This window comes from Eptatretus burgeri, chromosome 3, assembly GCF_056783735.1.
Source record: "Eptatretus burgeri isolate ZD-2024b chromosome 3, Ebu_testis_v1, whole genome shotgun sequence".
Classification (NCBI taxonomy): Eukaryota; Metazoa; Chordata; class Myxini; order Myxiniformes; family Myxinidae; genus Eptatretus; species Eptatretus burgeri.
Genome location: NC_140963.1, coordinates 36,283,675 through 36,305,564, shown reverse-complemented (window position 1 = coordinate 36,305,564; position 21,890 = coordinate 36,283,675). Strand labels below are relative to the sequence as shown.

The 21,890-nt window shown below is 40.4% G+C and overlaps 2 protein-coding genes and 1 pseudogene across 12 annotated transcripts in view; 1 reads left to right on the top strand and 2 right to left on the bottom strand.

Moving 5' to 3' along the window:
- Positions 1–15,915, top strand: part of LOC147029691 (zinc transporter ZIP6-like) — a 211,175-nt gene extending 195,260 nt beyond the window's left edge. For all 11 annotated transcript variants that reach the window (XM_085872927.1, XM_085872920.1, XM_085872917.1 and 8 more), the window contains 4 exons: positions 4,374–4,769; positions 4,980–5,060; positions 9,581–9,771; positions 14,004–15,915. In XM_085872927.1, coding sequence (XP_085729053.1) covers positions 4,374–4,769; positions 4,980–5,060; positions 9,581–9,771; positions 14,004–14,156 — 821 coding nt within the window. In that variant the 3' untranslated portion in view covers positions 14,157–15,915. The remainder of the gene's footprint in view (positions 1–4,373; positions 4,770–4,979; positions 5,061–9,580; positions 9,772–14,003) is intronic.
- LOC147029692 (uncharacterized) lies at positions 9,924–13,327 on the bottom strand (annotated as a pseudogene).
- Positions 15,916–16,122: 207 nt separating the features above from the next.
- Positions 16,123–21,890, bottom strand: part of DNAH7 (dynein axonemal heavy chain 7) — a 134,050-nt gene continuing 128,282 nt past the window's right edge. Inside the window, exons 22-23 of the mRNA XM_085872932.1 lie at positions 19,297–19,400; positions 16,123–16,416 (exon numbers count right to left, since the gene is read on the bottom strand). Coding sequence (XP_085729058.1) covers positions 16,210–16,416; positions 19,297–19,400 — 311 coding nt within the window. The 3' untranslated portion in view covers positions 16,123–16,209. The remainder of the gene's footprint in view (positions 16,417–19,296; positions 19,401–21,890) is intronic.

The following is a 21,890-nucleotide window of genomic DNA, read 5'->3' as shown; positions in this document are numbered from 1 at the left end:
TCCGCATGACCTCCGCAATTTAACATTCCTGCCCTGGCCTAATGTTTTAACCCAAATTTGATCGCATTCTGAATGGTGGGTCTGGAGAAGATTTTTAAAGAAATTTTCTAAATTGGCCATTTTGACCGACTTAGTCATGCAACCGGAGCGAGCTTTGCAATTCCTTTTACCAGTCACGAGAGGAACATTGCTGCCAAATTTCAGCTGGATCGGCCCAAAGGTTTGACCGGAGAAGTCGAAAAAGAAGACGGAAGGACGGACAGTGCGTGACGACAATAGCTTATCTTGAATGAAAATTCCAGATAAGCTAATAATGGATATAACTGCGACCAACTGCAGAAGTTGGCTGAAACTGTCTAAAAAGATTCTGCATTTGGTAGGTAAATCGATCGCCCAGCTCCCTGCCATAGTTGACTCTCCTTGTTGCATTGTTGTAACGAGACAGAACTTGTATGTCTCATCTCTCCATCGACGTGAATTAGACACTTGTCTTTGATGCAAACAACCCACCCCCCCCCCCAACCCCAACCCCAACCCCTGCTTCCAAACCTGATGGTTTCCCTTTACCCCCGAAGATGTTTGAAGCAACGCGTCATTCTGAGACATTTGGAGGCCTCAATTTCAAATCACGTTGATTTTCGTTACCCTCCAAAAGGTGCCTTAAATGCAAAATATTTATTTAGTTTTTGATTGGTTGGGGTCACACATTGCCATTCATGATCTGTGATTTACCCTTAACACGAGCACAGTGGGAAACCAAAATGTCGATTCATTAATCTTGAAACCTTTTTAAAATGTCATAAAACGACCATTGTCAGAGGAAGATTTTGAAACGTTAGTTGGATTATATATTCGCTGCTGGGCTGTTCATCGATGCTGTGAGCACTCATGCAAACAGAACTCAACTTCCAGCAAGATGCATGTGAAAACACTCAATTACACCCAGCGTGATCATTGGTATTCTTCGGAGGATGCATTTAGATTTGTGGCGACCGGCTGAGCCAGACAAGTGCAACCGTGTCTTTAGAACCAGACGTTTTCCTCCCAACAGATGCACCTTTTGACGTGTATGACTCCACTTTAACTATTGTCTTTTGAAAGATGTTTTTTGTTGTTTTTAAATATGAAAGACCCGTCGCTGATAACGCTAATACAAGTTCAGTAGTTGTAAAATTTTCAAATCGTGCAAGAACGATCGTGCGTATCCATGCTTTTTGCAGATTTTATTGAAATATTTTTCTGTTTTCATTTGTGGAAAACAATGGAGCAACGGGATCCGAGATTGCAGCAGAAAATCCATACTTTTTTTTTTCTTTCTCCTACTTCATAATATATATTTTAGATAATTTCATACAGGACTGTTAGATGAGACAAACACAGCCACTGAGCTTTTGAGGGAAGTGCAAACGAGGAATTTCCTTCTTGGATGCCAGTCTATGGTTGTTTGTGCATGCTCTACCCTTTTAAATGCTGAATGTTAGGCAAGGAAGCAGCACACACCATTTTTCAAATGTCTTTGGTACGACTCAGCCATGGTTTGAACTACTGGCCTCCCATACTCATAGTTGCCCATCTAACCATCACACCACCTTCTCTGGTTTAACCTTTATTTTCAAGTCAAACATGACTTGAAAGCAAATCGCTAAATACTTGGTAATTGAGTATAAATAATGCAAGGAGTACCATTCCTCCCTCCCTATCCCCATCCTCATCCCTGTGCTTTGTCACCACACCACTTGATTATTAATCTCCCAGCTTATCTGTGATAGTGACCGAATCTTTATCATTTACATTATTTAGTGGAGGGAAATGGAGGTTGGGGGGGGGGTGGTGGAGGTGGAGGTGGTGGGATATAGAGTAGTGTGGAGGCGAACAGTTGTGCAGACTCGGGGAAATGTGGAGAGCAAACCTAACCAGAATAGAAGGAGACATTTCATTTTTGGGATTGATGTTGAGGTGGTAACTTAAGGCCCAGTCACACCTTGACGTTTTAGCCAGCTTATGCCGTTTTTTGGAAAATTTGTCTAAAACGCTGGCACACGTGGAATACGTTATGGGTAAATTTTGATAACATTGAGAGCACGCTGAAAAACACTACCATACGTCGTTGTACGCTGGCTTTAAACGTTGAACTTTTGGGTTTTCCTCGAATTTTTTCATGCTTGAAATTTTATGACGTGCCTTAAATGCAAAGCCTGGTGTTGGCGCAGTGGTAAGGGCAGTGGCTTGGGATCCAAACGGTCCTGAGTTCAAGCCCCGTTGCGCCACTGAATTAATACACCAGGTGGTTGACTCAGCCTGTCATCCTTCCGAGGTCGGCGAAGTGAGTACCAGTGTACTGGGCCGGTGTATACCCCGGTTAAAATAGGTGTACCATATCCCTGTGTGTCGTAAGAGGTGACCAGGGTTGCGTCAGGAAGGGCATCCGGCGTAAAACATGTGCCAAATCACTATGCGGATCATGCAGATGATCCGCTGTGGCGACCCTTAACGGGAGCAGCCGTAATAAGAAGAAGAAGATGCCGGCGTATGACTCACAAGTTCCGCTACGCTGGCCATAAGTTGTAGGCACGTTATGCGATCGTTGACACACGTTGAAACACGTTACTTGTAAGTTACTCATAAGTCGAAACACGTCGAGGTAATGTTTAGCGTACCCGAAACTTATTTCTAACCTATGAGTAACGTTTTGAAAGCACGCTACACGAACGTTGTTGACACTTTGCAACACGTTACTTGAAAGTACTACGACTACTACTACTACTACTACTACTACTACTACTACCAACATCGACATCACTAAATTCTCTCGAACTACTGCTACTACTACTACTACTACTAACATCGACATCACTAAATTCTCTCGAACTACGACTAATAACATCGACATCACTAAATTCTCTCGAACTACTACTACTACTACTACTACTGCTACTGCCACTGCTACTGACATTGACATCTACTCAACATGGAGTCTGGAACACTGACAGGTTCCTCTTGTGAAGCCCATTTGTATATACCAATACGCCATTATACGGTAGCTGTAAGTTAGAAACACGTTCAGTAAGTTCTGTGGTTGTCCGGAAGACGTCAATCAAATTCGTCTACATACGCCAATGTGCGTTTGAGATACGTTACACATAGGTTCAAAGCACGCTACTAATAGGTTCAAAGCACGTTACTCGTGCGTTAAAAATTAACTTTCGGGTATGCTAAACATTACCTCCACATGTTTCGACTTATGAGTAACTTACAAGTAACGTGTGGCCGACGTGTGTAAACGATTGCGGAGCGTGCCGAGAACTTATGCCAGTGTATGCGGAACTTGTGAGCCATACGTCGAGTACGTCGTAAAATTTTCAGCATGCTTGAAATTTCACGACGTACTACACGTACCACGTAATATGTTCGCGTACTTCATTGTTTTTCATCGTGCTCCTAACGTATACACAACTTACCCATACCGTATTCGACGTGTCCCAACGTTTTAGACACATTTTTCATAGGTCAGCATACGCTGGCTAAATCGTCAAGTTGTGACTGCGATGTTGACACTTCCAATTTTCAGGTGGTTATGATTTAAATCTGCGTGTGGCAGGTTTTTAACAGAGAACTCGGTTTTTAACCGAGTTCGTCGGCGATACGTGCAGCGCGCTATGACAAAGTTAAACTATCGTTGAGCATAGGTTGTGAATGCTGACAACAGGCTAAGTATTCGTTGGTATAAGTTATCTATAAGACAACGAAACGTTCTGAGTTCGTTACTAATACGTTATGCATACTACCAACACGTTATGAATACGACCAAAACTTTCAAAAAAAAACCTCAAAACTTCAGCGTACGTCAACGTTTTACGTGCATTTTATACGTTGCCATTCCTGGCTAAAACGTCAAGGTGTGACTGGGCCTTTAGCTTGAACTAGATAAATGTTGAACTTAATTCATAACCTGCTTTGTGTTTTGTTTTGTTTGTTTTTCTTTGATTTTTTTTTAATTGATTGAGATTTAAAAGTAAAGCTTAATCTTCACGTCAAACTCTTGCCATGTCATTTGTGAATCATCATCTTAAGGTTTTCAATTCCAAATGTTTTGTCAGTACCATTACCTTTTGTTTGATCAGCACAGTTTTAATGTGGAACATTTCCCTTATTCTTTCAATAATACGTTTGCTTTTTTAAAATTCTTGGCATAAATTAAATGTGCTATTTTGAATTTCAAGATTAGGTTTTGAAATCTTGTTTTGAATACTCATTTTTTCAAAGGCTGAAATGTGCATTTTTTTAAAAACATGACAAATCGTGTATTATTCTTGAGAGGGGGCAGTCTTTTCCACATGTTTGTAATTGGAAGTACATCTGTGCTGAAATTTCAGAGCAAAACAACTCGGTGAGTGATGGTCTAGCATATTCTCCGCTTGGCCCAAGCAATGGAGGCCATTGTTCAACTAAACTCGGCCGAGCCCCTGAAGAGGAGGCTATGATCACGACTGCCAGCGGAGTGGACAATCGGGCTGAGTTGGCAGACGAGGGAAGCCATACCAATAAAGAGGCTGGCAGTGGCCTAGTGGTTGCACCAGCCATTTCTCAAGAAAAAGGACACCACCTCCTACATCACAATCATCACCATCTGCATCACCACCACTCACACGGGCACTGTCATGGAGAAGACGAGGCTGTTGAAGGAGTGAAGGAAGCTGGAGTGTCGAGTATTGCTTGGATGGTCATCTTGGGAGATGGTGTACATAACTTTAGTGATGGGCTCGCAATCGGTATGTATGAATTCATCCATCATATGGTGAGCCATTGCTAACAACTGACTATCACCATCTGTATTGTGATATTTTGCTTTTGCTGAGGAAGGAAATGAGGGTAATTAATGAAAAGTTCTTCAGCATGTCTTAAAAACTTTATGAGAGAAATTATATATGTAAAACATGAGCCTTCCACACCCATCTCTCTCTACTTCCTTCCACCCCAAGGGGCCGCTTTCACTATCGGGATCGGCAGTGGCTTGAGCACCTCCATTGCTGTGTTCTGCCACGAGTTTCCCCACGAGCTCGGTAAGAGTGCAAACAATCTTTACCCCATGCACACAAAGTTAAAAGCAAGGTTAAGCTAAGCAATGGTTAAGTTTGTCTGTCTGTCCATCTCTAAACATCAGTTTATGATCAAGGAACAACTTGATTTCAATTGAATGTTATATTTTGAACACGAATCGAAACATGAAGTGGAAAACAAACCTGGAGTTCAGCAGTACTTTGGCTCAGAATCTGTCCCAAAGAGGAAACTTGCTGTTTTTAAGGACATCATAAAGAACACAAACAACAGGTACGAATAACTGAAGTAATGTCTTAAATAAGGTGCATCAATCGTGGTAAACTGCCAGAATTTTTTACAACCTTTCAAATCTTTATTTTATTTCAATTTAATTATACACTTGAACACTGCAGAACATAAATCGCCTTTTTGGCACATTCAAAAACCTTTAGTTGAGTAGTACTTGGACAATATATTACCGCATTTTACATCATCTCGACCAATCAAATTTGCTGCTCGCAGACCTCGCCCATGTCCTTTTTTCCGTGACTGCGTAGGGTAATATCTTTCTGCCTGAAAGAACTGGGATGTTTTAAACATGAGCAGAAGCACTTCAAACTTTTGTGCTCTCTGTAAGTAGCACTTTGAGCTTGGTTGTAAATATATTTGGCACAGCTTGGTTGTAAATAATTAAAAATAGTTATTTTGGTTTGGTTGAAGTTTAATTGCTTGATTGTATTAATAAATTTGCTTGAAATATTGTTGGCATAAATAAATCTTCCGTAAACATTGCATTGTATCGGACTCGTTGTATCTATCTATATGTCGCTCTACCCCATGGTTTTGTCTTGATTCACTTATGCTTTCTCTTTCTCTGCATCTATTTGGTATAATTAAATGGAATTTCAATATCGGTCCTCAATGCTCTGCTGATTATACCCAAATGTATCTGTCTGTTGAAACTTAATCATGCTTTCTTCTACAACTCTGAATTCCTGTCTCTCTGAAATTGAAAAATGGATGTCCTTGAACTCCCTCAAACTCAGTGCTGTTAAGATTGACAATACTGGTCCTTGGGCCCTCTCGTCTGTCATTAACTTCAACCCCAGAAAGTGAAACTTGCTGATTACTACCCTATCTCTGCTTCCATATTTTAAGAATCATTTGTCACAATGGGCACAGCTCCACATATTGCTAACATCCATAACTATTTTCCAACATGTGCACAATATTGCACAAGTTTGCTCATGTTCAAATCAGACGGTTATTGGAACTTTGGTTCATGCTCTCATAACATCACACTCAGATGACTGCATCTCACAATTAGCAGGCTTACCTGCCTATGCTCTTCAACCCTTACAACATGTTGAAAATATGGTTGCCAGACTTGTAGTTCATGCTCTTAGATTTGATCACATCACCCCAATCGTCAAAGCACTTCATTGACTCCCCAGTATGCCAAGGTATAGATTTTAAAAGATTGCTGATAATCTTTAAAAACAAATTGATATCGGTTTCTGTCATAACAGGATGGTGCAAATTTACCTTCAGTTGTGTACCCTGGGTTTGATTCTCAAACCAACTCTTAACTGTCGGATTGTTACTTTGCAGACAGTGTGTCCCTCGGATGGACATTAAGCTCTTTCCCTCTCTGTCAGCATGAGCTGTTGGACATTAAAGATCCCACGGCATCTTTCAAAGAAGAGCAGGCAAATTATCGCCAGAAGTTTAGAGGTTTCTGCCTTCACTGGCTGCAAGAAGATGTATGCAGCTGTGTTCCCTCGCAATGATGCAAATTCGTAGCCACTTGCTTCACACAAAATTAGAGAAGAATTGGTTCTTGCATATATTTCTGACTTGATAATATACTTCGTCCTTGCAAGAAAGTTTACGGTTAAACTCGAGGAATCTCTGAAGAGTACTTCCCCTACCCGTATGAGAATGAAGGCTTTGGGATTGAGTATTCTTCATACATGTTCCTCAACTATGCAACTCGCTACCTTTTCAAATTCACACATGCCTCATCAGTTAGTTGAAAAATCTCTTCAAATTTCACTTTTTCATAGAGTTTCTCTTTATTTATGTTTTTCTTACTTCTCTCTTTGATTTCACTTCTAAATGCATAGCCTATAAGGCCTTTTTGCCTGTGGCCCAGTGAAGTATATCTCTTCTATGGGCTGGTGCTCCAGCATCACATCAATCTTTCCTGGATTTTAAAATTCTCAACATTATTAACATCTCTGACAATGAGGGTGAAAGACAAGACTTGTTTCTCTCACATTGCAGGCATGTGGGTGGCCTTTCTGTGTTGTCTTTTTTGACGCCTCTCCTCCAGTCTGGGTTCCTTTCCTATCTCAGCCCTCTGTCCCTCCTCAGCAACTGCAGTGTGTGCATGCTCTTCCAGTAATCCCGTCTTTATTAAATTTCCAAAATTTAGACTGACCAAGGATCTTCACACTCATTTGTTCCTCGCTTCTCCCATCTTGAGGAACTGTCTTCTGCCTCCAGGGCTTCTTTTTTCTGGACATAGTGGAGGCTTGTGGAAGAGATAGAATTAGTACACTGAATGGATCAGTATACAACAGGATAAAATGAACAATTGAGAGAGGTGTGTGACTCACCAACAGCAGTGTTGAAGGCCAATATAGAGGCAGACTTTGACAAATAATGGGTGTGGGTTGGAAAGGGTGGCAGGAGAGGATGCATGGGGTGGACAAGATGGATAGATAAGGAAACTCACAGGAGGGAAAACTGGAAATTTGGAAGGAGGAGCGAATGAGGTGGGGAGGAGTGGGGGGGGGGGGTTATTGAGGGGAGAAAAGATCATGGTTTTGGATTGGGGACAATCTGAGATTGTGGTGAAAAGCTGTCTTGAAGATCTGGAGGGAAGCATGAGATTGAAGAGGATGTGGAAGTTGGTTCCAAAGATGGGGAAAAAAAGAGGAATGAATGAGTGGAGGTGATGACTTGCGATTGCATTTCATTACCCGTCTTTACCCCAATTCTGTTTTAACCCCCCCCCCCCACCCCATTGACTTGGCCTGGACAACCATCTTATTTGCCAGTTCCTGTGTTTGCTTCTCTGTCTCTCCCTCTTCCCCCTTTTTTTTGAAAAGAATAAAATGTCAATCATACGGCTATTTTTCTTCAGAAATTAATTTTGTTTGCTGTACACCGCTCCTTCCCAATTCCATATCCAGGCGATGCATGACGTCATCGCTGGGCTCTGAAGGAAGGGAGTACTCACTCAGTTTTCACTCTGTTTTCTTGTTTGTTTGTCTGGGTGATATCACAGCCATACTTTGATCTAGGAAGCTGAAATTTGGAGACAAAAGTAAAGATGCGCTTTGGCAAAAATGTTATTTGTTATTTTTTGATTAATAAATTAATTGATTAATTACTTAATTATTATCGGTTTATTAGTTACTTATTTATTTTATCTCTCATCCTGGCAATATATCAGGCATATTTTAAGCAAGGCAGGTGATATTTGGACATTACAGTGACCAAGTGATTTGGCGATAAATGGTATTTTTGATTTATTTATTAATCGATTCATTATTCATTTTTTGATTACTTTAATTTTCAAAGTTACCAATTCGGATGAAACAGTGGTGGTTTAGCTATGCTATTCGGCAATTGATTGAGGAATGAATTCATTTATGATTATTATTTCTTTGTTTTAATTCTGCAATTAATCAATTAATCGATAAATTATTGTACACCATTCCTTCCCAATTTTGACTCCTTGTGCTGCAAGGTGGCATCGCCAGGCACCGAAGCCCCCCCCCCCTTTCCCCTGTCAATGTCGCATGCTGGAGGATTTGTTATTTACTTATTTAGCATTGGGGCAGTGTACTTTGAATGTACCGCTACTTGTTTATTTTTCGGATCATTAATGAATGGTTAAAGCATGCATGACTTTTATAAATTGCCAATTATTTAAGGGTCACGCTGAGATGTCATGGATATATTGGACAGCATGGTTCCTTTAATGTCGTACATACAAGACCTCTGCAATTAGGGAATTTGTGCCTTTTCCTTGTAAGTCTTATATTTTCAAGGTTTTTTATGTTATGTTTGTTTGTTACGTTTGTACGTTATTCTTTCACGGCCGAACCGTAGCACCTAGATGGCCCACATTTTGGTTGGCGGTACTTCAGAATATGGGCAAGATTTTGAGCTCTTACATGTTAGCTTTGACGTCTCTTTTGAGATCACCAAAGGCTGCTATAAAGTGTAAATTGGGATGTGGGGTCAGGCAATACTGCCAGCCCACAGGTAAAAAGTAACCACCATGAGGCCAATAACTTGAAAGCTTTTTCAATGTCTAACACATCCCGAAACCACCGCATGGAAAAACTTACCCAGCTGGGCATAGCCTGGTATCCCCTTCGGGCAGCGCCGGGTAGCCCCTGATAGTATTATATCAAATTAATCTTGCCTTTTCATAGATGTGTAGATTAATAAGTCCATTCTTGTTTTCCCCAAGTGGGTGTCTGGATAGGTATATGCATGCCATATTGTCGTGTGTGCCTGACAGGTGACTTTGCTGTGTTGCTGAAGGCTGGGATGACAGTGCGACAGGCCATCGTGTACAACCTGCTTTCTGCATTGCTTGGATACCTGGGCATGATTATTGGCACAGCAGTTGGGCAGTACACCCATACCGTCACGCTGTGGATCTTTGCCATAACAGCCGGAATGTTTCTCTATGTGGCTCTGGTCGACATGGTATGGATCTTCTTAAAATTGGTATTGTTACTGTGGAACTTTAACTCTGTCAATACTATCATTGAAATCGGTACTTTCAAAATGTGACGTGGTTTACTTCCTCCATTGTTGTGAAACTGATATTATGGAACATCTTTATTTATGGATCATAACAGAGCAGCTTGTACATATCACAGAATGGACAAAGTCAAGAGGAAACATTGGCATAGTTTCACATGAATTGCAAATAATTTGGTAAACCATGGAACAAATCAATATTGTTAGTATTTGGTGTTTTAACCCAAAATCACAGCATATTCAGCTGACTGCTCAGATGAGAACACAAAACAGTTTAACATGATTTTAAACTCATTTGCTTTCCGAAAGGAAATGAAAGTTCCCCTCTACTTCCTCCGCCTCTGCTCATTGGGACAAACAACAATGAAGATGATCTAGCAATGTTTATTTGGGTTCATGGAAGATCTGAATAACAGAAGTGAGAAGCAAACTTTCCAACAATAGTGCCAAAGGGAACAGAAAGGCAAGAAGTGACTTTTGAAAAGAAGTAATCCATCTGCTACGAGCCCCAGTACAAATATCAGTCCTATATCTTAAACAATTTGTTCTGTATGCAATCGCAAGTATACCAGTGTTGTCAACTCTTTGACCACAATTCACTGCTTAACAGTCATCCATGAAGAATTTGTGACAACCTTGCAGTGTTTACGCCCTCGAAAAGGCGTCAGACGACCAGGGTCATGTTCTTCTTTAATTCCTTCATTCCGTGTGTGCATGCTCAGAGCCTCGACTCGAAAATGACTTGACACATGTATGCAATACTATATCGGCATGAAGCATATCAAATGATTTTGGAATCGGAGCCAAATTTGAATTTGACATTAAATAAATTTTTTTACTGGAGATGATAGGACAGGGTTGTTTATGCCTTTGGAACAGATTACCCACCCTACAGACAATCTTGTTCCAAGCATGCAACATGTTCTTCTGACGCATACCTTTATTTGGGTTGTGTAGGCAACTGACTGCTCTGTAGAGGCAAAAAATATAATTAAAAAAAAAAAACCTGGGTTATGTGCACGAAGCAAAAACATACATCCTGCTTTTAATTTAAAAACACCTCACAGCACTGGAAAAAGTGGCTACTTGAATTATTTATATTTTATTTGTATACATTTTTACCTTTCTACAGCCAACACACCACCTAGAATTATTTATGGATCGACACTTTGTCATCTCCACTACCAGCACACTAACCCTTATTTATTTAAATGAATTATGTACACATCCAATTTTTAAGGTGTGGTTGGGGCTGTGTCTGTATTCTTGTTTCCTCTTTTTTTTCTGGAAATCCCTCTTCTTTCTTAATACTCCTGGGGTTGGGACAGAGTTGTATGCATTTATATGTATAGGGGAAAAGCAAGTTGTATATGGTATAGATCCTCGGCTTTAAAAAAAAATTGGCTTCTCGCTCGAAATCCCTATAGATTTTGCCCAGCTTGCCCCAAAAGTTGCCTGTCGGGCGAGAAACCATACCGGTCATATCTCAGCCATTTATTGAGCGATTTTTACAAAAAAATTTAAATAGAGGTTTTTTGGGCTGGGGAATACGCTAAAAGCAATATTTAGTCGATTTGAGAACTGGTTTACATGATAGCGGCTCTGAAGTTCTTCTGGAGAAACCAAATCAGGTCTGAAATTTGTAATCCTCAATATGTCTTCGGTCATTTTATTATTTTAGATATGTTTTTGCTAAAAAAAGGAATACAGGTTTTACTGTTGCACAACTGCCATATCACCCAAATTTATTAAGTTTAACACCCACATCACAATGAATTTGTGTAAACTTCCACCATATCAGATCTAATTATATGGATTGGTGCAGGCATCATCTTGCAACTTCATGCACTTGCAGAAATTTCAGATTTTCTCCAAATTCTTGTCGCTGCTGACATGGCAATACTTCCTTTAGGGCTTTCGGACCATCAACTACAGATGTGTCAGAGCGCTTGGGTTTGGATAAGACGGCCTTATGCTGGTAGAGGACACACACCGTATCATGTTCAGATGAATTTGCTCCTTCGTGGTCTCAGTTGTCCATTGCTGCTGATGTGAAGTTCCATGGGTCAAAATGGGCTGGCAACTTCATGTCTGCTTCATTTTGGTTGACTGAACGTGGCCATGTCATGCTGGTACCGGCGGAGTTCAGTGTAGCTCATGGCCAGCGCCTGTCGATTCAGAGAGGTGACAAATATTTTGCCACCACGTCCTAGACTGTGGGCAAACTCGGCATTCAATACAGGCATTGGTGTTCTTTTTCTGCCAGAATCGTAAATGTAGAACATGTGCTGGAACATGGTCTGTATTTTCCGACATCGCTGGACTGAAAGAGAACCATCTTTGCGTGGCAACTTTTCCTCCTCCTGGGCTACATCATCGACATCTTCCTGTATGTCACTTGTTATTACTTGGTCAGCTGCGGCCCTGCATGTGGCTGGATTGAATTTAAACAAATTACCATAAAACTGCAGGATGGGCTCTGGGATATTCATCTTTGACCAAGCTTGCTTTAAATCTTGGGCGTCACAGAAGCGATCATCTAAGTCGAAGTCGTCGTTGTGCAAGCATGCTCTGAATTGAGCTGCTACGAATTGCATGGGATTCACTGATTGGATATGCTCAGCAAGTACATTTGCCTCATTACCCAGCACATAGAATACCATGAGGCATTTTCTTGCAGAATCTGAGGAAGCAAAGTCTATCAGGTCAATGAACTGCTTGTAGAGGAGGACCTTACCTTTACCTCCTAGGTGGCTGTTCATCCGGTCTCGAATAGTAGAAAGTTCATAACCCTTGCCAGCACTCAGACCCATCTCAATGTCATCAACCATCTCATTCCACACCCGCTGCTTGGCATTGAGTTGTACAGGGGCACTAAGAGTTCTGGAGCGTTCATACTGCTGAATATATTTGCTCATGCACTGGTTGTGATAATAAATATCAGCCCCATACACAGCATGTTTGTCTTGAAGGTCACAAGTTCGAAAGAAAACATCATCCTGGAAGTCGACAGTCGCATCTCGGAATATCTTTGCTCGGTTGCTCTTGCAGATTCGATATTTGGTGAAGTCACGGTTGACTGACTTGTTGCCACATATGTCTCATGTATACTGATAGTACACAGTGGCACACAAGCCGGTGTTTGCATGCTGTTTGGCTGTGAACGAGTTGTAGTAGGTGTTGGTGACTGGGTTGATGCATCATCACCAGAGGGCACAGATTGCTTCAATGCTTCCTTCTGCTTCTCCTTAAGCTTGGAAATTTTGGTGCTATTTGTGTAGCCCTTGTAGCACGCATTCGTGACATGATAATTGAATAGAGCACCAGGCGTCAACTTCTTCAACCTTGCGAGCACCGCATCTTGTCGTGTCTCACTCGCGGATATAATCTGATGACACCCATGTTGTGTACACACCAGCTTGTCTTTGGTGTACTCTTAGCAAATAATACAAAGCTCATCAAACTTAACCGCAGTGCTAAGATTGACCGCTTCCATCATGATATTCGTCAGTTCCAATCTGAAATGGAAAGAGATAAAAAAAAAGGGTTAAAAAAATATCTTAAAACGCATTGACAAATTACAATCACGAATATATCAAAGCTAGTGATGGTAGTATGTACCTATAGTCCTATAAACATGGTTCGATTCCTTCGATTGACATTGGAATCACTTGATGAGACTCCATATCGAATTTTTATTGTTTTAAATGTATTCCCCAGCCTAAAAAAAACCTCTATTTAAATTTTTTTATCAAAATTGCTCAAGAAATGGCCGAGATATGACCGGTATGGTTTCTCGCCCGACGGGCAACGTTTGGGGCAAGCTGGGCAAAATCTATTGGGATTTCGAGCGAGAACCCAATTTTTTTTTAAGCCTAGGACCTATACCACCATATACAGCTTGGTTTTCCCCTATACATATAAATGCATACAACTCATGCCCAGCCCCTAGAGTATAAAATAACTGCATAAATTTTTGCTGATATTTTATTTTTGGTCCAATCTATCATGTAAACCCAAAGTACAATATGCGCAAATAAGGTAATCTTTCATTTTTCTTGATAAAGTAAATCAGGAGTCCTGGCTGACTGTTAGGTTTCAAGCTTGAAACTCCAATTCAAATTGAATTGCAACAAATCCCTCTTGTATTTTCGCTTGCACCTCATTTCCCTTAGTTACCGGAGATGCTACACTGCGAGGTCGGCAGTCATAACTACGGGCGCCTTGGCTGCTTTCTGCTACAAAACTTGGGCCTTCTTGTGGGATTCGCTGCGATGCTGCTCATTGCTCTCTATGAGGAAAGTATCTTGGTCAGCATCAAGTTCTGACAGCTATTTTTGTTCCTTGGTTTGCCTTTAAACCAGAGATAGGCTGCAGTCTTCTGATGTCCCTTATTGAAATTGATGCATCATGCTGCCTTGAGAAATTTGTCATCTTCAGAGTTGTCATTTTATGTCTGGTGTTTGTGCACTCGAGGGATGTCCCAAAGCCACACGTTTTGTTGGGCATGTGATCTTTGTTTTCTATTCAATTATAAGATCCCTTCGTTGACATCGAGAAAACTTTGTTGCCTTTTTTGCTGCAGTGCCAAGGAAGGCTTTTTTGTTTGTGTGCCAGTCCCCCCTCCCCCCTCCCTATTTCTTTTTTTTTGTGGGGGGGGGGGTTTAGATTTTTTTTTTCCCCCACTTTAGTATTATTGTTATTTATATGTGTAGTTGTCTCACAAAACAATACAATGTTGTTCCGCATTGAATTCACTGTGACGTATCGAGTGTTTTCGCATTTGTCCCGTGATCCGACTCGTATTCATGGAAATGGAGCATCGGTATTCAGGATTTCGAACCACTCACAATGGATTATCCCGATTGCATTGAATTGTGTGGTTACTCCACATGCTTATCCTGCATCCTGCTCACTAGAAAGCTTTTTGTACATTGTGCTTATGTGCTAGAAGTGCTTGGTGGAGTACCATCGTGCTGTATCACGAAAGCAGTTTCAAACACCAACTGTAGATCGAAGTGTAATATCGACATACAGATGCTAAATGGAAAAGTCCGCTGAGCTTTCCATATCTCTCTTAAAGGAAAGCCCATTTGAAGAGGTTGTGCAAACCAAGAATGAGTTTAACCTGGAGCTGAGAGCTCCATGTGGACCTTCAGTACTGTTCCAATGGTGTTTGGAGTTTAGACCATTCTCATAACCATTGCTTCTGTGGTGACTTGAAGAAAAAAAAAATCGCACAATGTCTCATCTCAAAAATGCTTCGTTTGCTGGAGCACCCAGCGTCTGTGCTGGCATCGCCATAAATGCATCAAACGAATGATGGTCTGTATCACCACTACTGTGCCTGCTGTAGTGTAACAGATTCTGTTTCATTGACCCATTATATGACTATGTATAGGAGGTAAATCTGATGACTTTTTGCCATTTTGTGAATTTGCAGCTTTTTGCCTTTTTTTTTTGACTTAAGGTGTGTTCACATAGAAAGGTTAGTCTGGAGGAAATGTGAAGGTGCGGGAGTCGAGGTCTGTGTGAATGCAAGTAAGTACATCAAATCCTCGGATGAGTGGATCCATCCAGGATCATGACATCGGTGGTCGCTGGGAGCAAATTGGGTACGAACACGGTACAAGTATTTCCTCCGAGGGCACTCTGCAACAGTATTTTTGTGATCCATTGCTACGCCTTCTCGTGCCGCCAACCAGTTTGGCACCTAGTCCCCTGGCCCTTGTTAATTTTCACATGAATAGCAAAACTTTACAGTGGATCAATATTCTTCGGAATCATTAAGGGCGAGTTACTACAGGTGATCTGTGTGAGCACAGCTTATGTTTTGGTCGTTGTTTTTAATCTTCCATAGTTAGTGATCCTTAAGAGCTTTAGCATTTGACTTGCTGTTAGGTCTTCTATTTTTGTACCTTACATTCGGCCAAAAACAATCCACAATGCCATGTTTGTGGGGGTTTTTTAATTTATTTGAGTACACAGTTTTTATTTTTTTGGGGTGATTTGAATTGTTGTCTGTAGCTGTATTGTATGAATGTTATTTAAGTTTTGCAAGTAAATAAAAATTGTTTTATGTCTTCATCCGTTTGTTCATACTTTGTGGGAGCTGATTGCATCACTCCATCAAATCACGATCCTTGGGTTCAGTTGTTCCTAAAGTAAGGTGAACTTGGGGAAATGCAAAACAGCCACATGTATAGTCAGTGGAAATTCAGCAGACTAAATATTGTATGAGTAGTGTGAGAAAGTAATGTGTTTGGAAAGACACCACAGACATAAAACAATCAATGAAACTCGGAGGCTTTATTATGCTTTTGTTCGAGATTAATCGTCTAATCCCACTTGATTCCTTCTTCCCTGCACTAATGCAACTTTCTAGTCATTAAGTTGACACATCAAAGCAACTCCGCGTAGGATCCAGTGTTCTTCCGGTAACTCGGAGGGGATTGTCATGGAGACGACGAAGTTTGTAGAATGTCCCGTTGTTGAAAGCACACCGCGTCGCTCGATTGTCTTGTAAAGAGGAGCCAAATAAGCAGAACGAACGGGAATCTCTGAACGCTTCATTGGTTTTAGCCACATCTCGGGATTTGGAGGAGGGAGTAAAGAACAAAAAAAGTAAATATTGTCAGAAACTTCATCTGTACGATAACTCTAGAGTTCATTCATAGAACACTTTACCCCATGCAGTGTTCAGGTATATCATTAAATTGACATAAAATAATTCTTTTAAAGGTTGTACAAAAATATTAATTCCAGAAGTTTACCGCTGTTTATGCAGTCTGATACACCACCTTATTTAACGTGCACAAGTACTGCAAAACTTGAGGTATTTGGAAGCACTAAGACGGTGGTTTGTGTTCTTCAATGTTTAAGTATTTAATTAAATAAATATTGTAAATAATAATAATAATTCCAAATGTTTACTGCTGTTTATGCAGTGGCAATTGCACTGAGTTCTTTGTGTCTGTTGTTTATGTGCTTTATAACGTCCTTAAAAATGGAAAGCTTCCTGTTTGGAATGATATTCAATTTTGTTTGACTGCCATGTGTCAGAATGTTGCAGCCCCTGGTATCGTCCCAAGTCAGAGTAAAAATATTATTTTACTCCTTTCTGCACATATGCGATCGGGATGAATTCATAGCCAAATTGCTGCTGAACTCCAGGTCAGTTTGTGATTCATGTTCCAATTCCTATTGAAATTGAGCCTCGATCATAGACTGATGTTTGTGGGCAAATGCGTGGCTTTGTTTTGGCAAGGGCCACCCTCGTATCACTTTCACATGCAAGTCTGCTCCTTTTCTTTGTTTTGATGTCCAGCAATTTCGAAAATGCATGCTCACAGAGATACTTTGTGATGAACGGCATGAAGATCTCAAGGGCAATTTTAGCAATGAGAGGATACCCTTCCATTTGGCGGTACCAAAACGTTGAGAGCGTTGTTGAGTCTGGCTCTGCTGAAGTTCGATGAGGTCGTTGAGGTATTGATCATTGACATTTGCCGTTGCAACGCCTAGCCTAGTGTTGGCGCAGTGGTTAGGGCAGTGGCTTGGGATCCAAAAGGTCCTGAGTTCAAGCCCCGTTGGGCCACTGAATTAATACACCAGGGGGTTTACTCAGCCTGTCATCCTTCCGAGGTCGGCGAAATGAGTACCAGTGTACTGGGCTGGTGTATACCCCGGTTAAAATAGGTATACCATATCCCTGTGTCGTAAGAGGCGACCAGGGTTGCGTCAGGAAGGGCATCCGGCGTAAAACGTGCCAAATCACTATGCGGATCATACGGATGATCCGCTGTGGCGACCCCGAACGGGAGCAGTTTGTGAGTTACCCTTTTAAGACCACGAGACCTGTTAGACACCTGGAAACTCCAAAGACCCTTTTGACCTTTTAAGATCCTTTCGACCCTTTACAACTTTTGGACCCTATAGTCCGTTTGGGTCTAAACTATTGTTGGAACATATCCTTTAGATTAGAACCTTTGAACCCTTAAGACCCTTATAGACCTTTTGGACCACTTCGACCCTTTGTACCCTTTCAACACCTCAGACCCTGTCGGCCCCTTTAAACACACCACACAAATATAAAGACCATACTTTTTTAAGCAATCGATTCCACCAACCTGGAAGATGGGTACTCTTATTTGGGTATTACTTATTTCCTTACAACTTAAATGGTGACCTTGAACCTTTGAGCCTGTCTCAGATTAACTCTGGAAAGCAGTCTGAGGTTTATCACATGCTCTCAACTCTATTTAAACTGGAAGAAAAACATGCTTCGGTATCGATCGGTCACCCTACGCTTGCTCATTTCTGGCACCTTATTCTGTGGGACAAAACTCTTTGCTTTGAATCGATAACTTTATTCATCCATAGCTAAGCCAACATGCTTCTTCAATTTATTGCATACTCTACAAGCTATTGATAGACCCTCCCAAAGTAAAGTTTTGCACATTCGTGTTACACTTTTACTAATTAGTGCATTTCCTCTTCTTTCCCTCGTAAATGGTCGATTTGTTTTTTTTTTCTGTTGAACTATTTGTGTTCTTCTCATCCCTCCCTTGTTCATACTTTGGCAAGAACCAGCAGAGTTATTTAGGAATACTTTCAAATGTATTTATTCCTATATTTTATAGATATTCGCACGCACAATATTATGTCTCATTACTTTGTGAATGGGTGAGGCGAATAATGGTCCAAGCACTGCTCTTTGAGGTATCCCACAACTTATAACCTAACCCTCTACCTTGCACTTCACTCAGAGTATTTGGGGAGAAATGTAGACATCACATGGTGCTTTATCAAAAACAAAACAAAAACTTTACACTGTGCATTTCCTTCACAGGCAACCATTTCATTTATGGGTCTATGATTGACTGTAAAGTGTTGCAAATGTACATGTAACACATTTGGCCGTTTATATTCAAAGTCCATTTTTGACTGAAAACGTTTCCAATTTGCACGAGTGTCTGAGAAATGATAATTTATTGTAATTATATAACGTTCATGACTAGCAGTATATTGCAGACTTTTATCATGATTTTGTGACCGTAAGACATGCGGTCTTGTCTCAAAAGTTCTTCTGAAGAGCGTCCATGAGAACCATGGTACAAAACTTGGATGATGCAAAGATGAATTGTTTTGCAGTACTCAGGTCTAATTTCCACAGAACAAGTTTACTGAACTCAAAAGCAATTTTGAACCCGACTCGTGTGAAATGAATTTGAAAGTACGAACCAATTACGTTCTGAACTATTTATGCCACGTAGCAGAACACAACTGCTTGCCTTTGGGGATTTTTATTTTTACTCAAGTTGTAATTTTTGCTTAATGATGCATCTTATTTGTGCAAGATTACAAGCAAATATTTTGCTAATTATGATCATATAGTAATTCTCAGTATTTATTTGTAGTCACCGTGTTGATGATGTCGAGTATTCTGTTAAGTGGATTGCAGATTACCTTGGGCATTGGTTCATTGAGGACTTTGGGCAGAGATTCTGCCAGCCGTTTACTTTCCGAGTCCCAGCGTGCTCCGTCCAAGAACAGGCCCTGGATATACACCCCTGTAGTTGGAGAGAAACATGTATTTATGCACAAGTGAAATATTTGAACTATAAATGCTTTTACTCTTGATCGAACTATTGTATAATGATACTATCTGCGATAATGAAATGAGCAATGAGGGGGCATTTCAAACTTTTTACTGCCTCCTTATATTTCATTTTTCTTCTTACAAGAGTATTGATTTTTAAAGCATTATTATAACTCGCAAGTTGCCCGTGCCTGCACGGGACTCTGAACGTGGTAGGGATTGAGGTGGCAAAACTGCAAATGGTATCTTCTGTCATCGAGCCAACAAGCTGGGAGCACCAATTCACATTTATTGCCACATCTGAGGCAATTTAAATGCTCTATTGGTGGGGAGGTACTCCATTTGAAACTGTTTGTTCGATATAAGTAGCTTTTTGATGCCTAGGATCTGAAACAAAACTTGTATTGATGTCAAAGCCAGTGACCAATTCCAAATTTGTAGTAAGTAATCAAATTCATTACTATTATTGCATTGTTGCATCTCCCATTATTTCAGTTGATTATTTAAATGTTTTGTGTATTTTCTTTATTGTGGACCGTTTATTTTAAACTGTCACGCATTACACGATTGTAGTGTTGGTGTGTTTCATGTGTTTGAGGATGTGAAGTGGTGAGAAAAGCTTTTGTTCATGGAAGAATCCATAATTTTTATGAAGCAAACAAAAAAGACTTCCAGTGTTACTTTAAGATTAAATCTAAAAATCGACCCTGTTTTCATGAGTCTTCAAAGGATGGTAAGTAAACAAGTAATTTGAGAATTTCTCAGCATGCAGATGTCCTTTTTCCTGAATGTTTTCCCTATAGAAAAGTATGGTATGATGTGTTGGGCACTTTTCATTGCTGTGAGTTGTACTGGACAAAAACTTTAAACAAAACTTTGGCTGTGATGATGCTTGTTTTGAACTTGAAGTTTACTTTGGTGTTGTTGCATTTGTATTGTCATTTCCAGCTTGAGCAAAATATACTCTTCTGCATGGGTCGCAGGTATATCGACATCTTTATAATGGTGAGATAATTGTGGATAGAGTTTTTATTAACGCAGCATTGCTGCCTAATTGCATTGAAACGTACAATGAAAAAAAGTGATTTGACCACAAGAGATTATTTTTAAGTTTCAGCAATTGTCAAACACAAAGTTTGTGATTGAACACAAAGAATTGAAATCTTCCGGTTCTGGGTTTGGAGCGACGAGAGGTCTCCTTAGGGGCTCTCTGCTGACGTTCTCAAAGTTAAGTTTCCGGTCGTTATTTGCCCCGTTTTAACTGTTTATTTTCTCACCTACATGTTACTGTGTGTTCCCAGTTTTCTTCGCATTCTGCGAAAGGTTATGTTTTGGTCGTTGTGTATTTATTTATTTGTGAATATGTGTGTTTGTTTGTTATTCGCATAACTCAGAAAGTATTAAACCGAATTGCATGAAATTTGGTGGGATGATTCGTGAGTATCCAAGGACGATTTGATTAGATTTTGGGAGCGATCGGGTCAAAGGTCAAGGTCAAGAAAAGGTCAAAAACACTCTTTTGAGTATAACTTCCTTCATAATACAGCTATCGACATGCAACCACCGCCATATTGTTCCATGACGAGATACCTTTCGGATATGTAGTGTCGGATTTGACGTAACGTCATCGGAAGAGCATCTAAATGATGTCACAAGATGACGTAAATTTTCAATTTTCGATCTCATCAGTTTTGATCATACCGTTTTGTAGGACTTACCTTAAGGACGTCACATACCAAATTTGACTTCGATCGGACTGACCGTTATGACGTTTGAACATGACGTTTTTCAATTGTAGCTAAAATGTCCTGATATTTTACATTCAAATATCTATATAATTTATAAAGCAAAGTCTCCCAAATCCAGGCATTAGGATCAGTACTAAAATATCTGTTTATTGATGTACAGGTTTTGCCAATTAACTCTGTAGTCAAGGTCAAGGTCAAAATATACTTGTAGACATGGCTTCAGATCTAATAGAGCTATTGACATGAAACCAACGTTAAAACGTTCAGTGAACTATGAGCTTTCAGAATGGTAGTCCCCGATTGGACGTGACGTCCCTGGAAGTGCGTCAAAAGATGACGTCATTTTTCAACTTTTTTATTTTTCAGTGTTTATCATTCCATTTTGTTGGACTGCCTTCAAGGAGGTTACACACCAAATTTGACGTCAATTGGACTGACAGTTGTGACGTCATGGACGTTTTAAAATGACGTTTTTCAAATGTGCCCGGAAAAAAGTTGCGGCGGCAAAGGTATACGCTCCACCGAGTGCCCGTTCTAGTTCGGTTTTGTTTCAAAAATCGTGCTATTTTGTGAGTTTTTTTTGTCGACGTTCTTACCAGGTGTTTGAGGCCTAGGCCTTGGCCTAGGCTTGAGGCCTACCGGTTTCCCTCGGTGTTTGATCGTTTTTTTTTTGTTTGTTTTTTTTCTACCCATTACCTTCAATTTGTATCCTC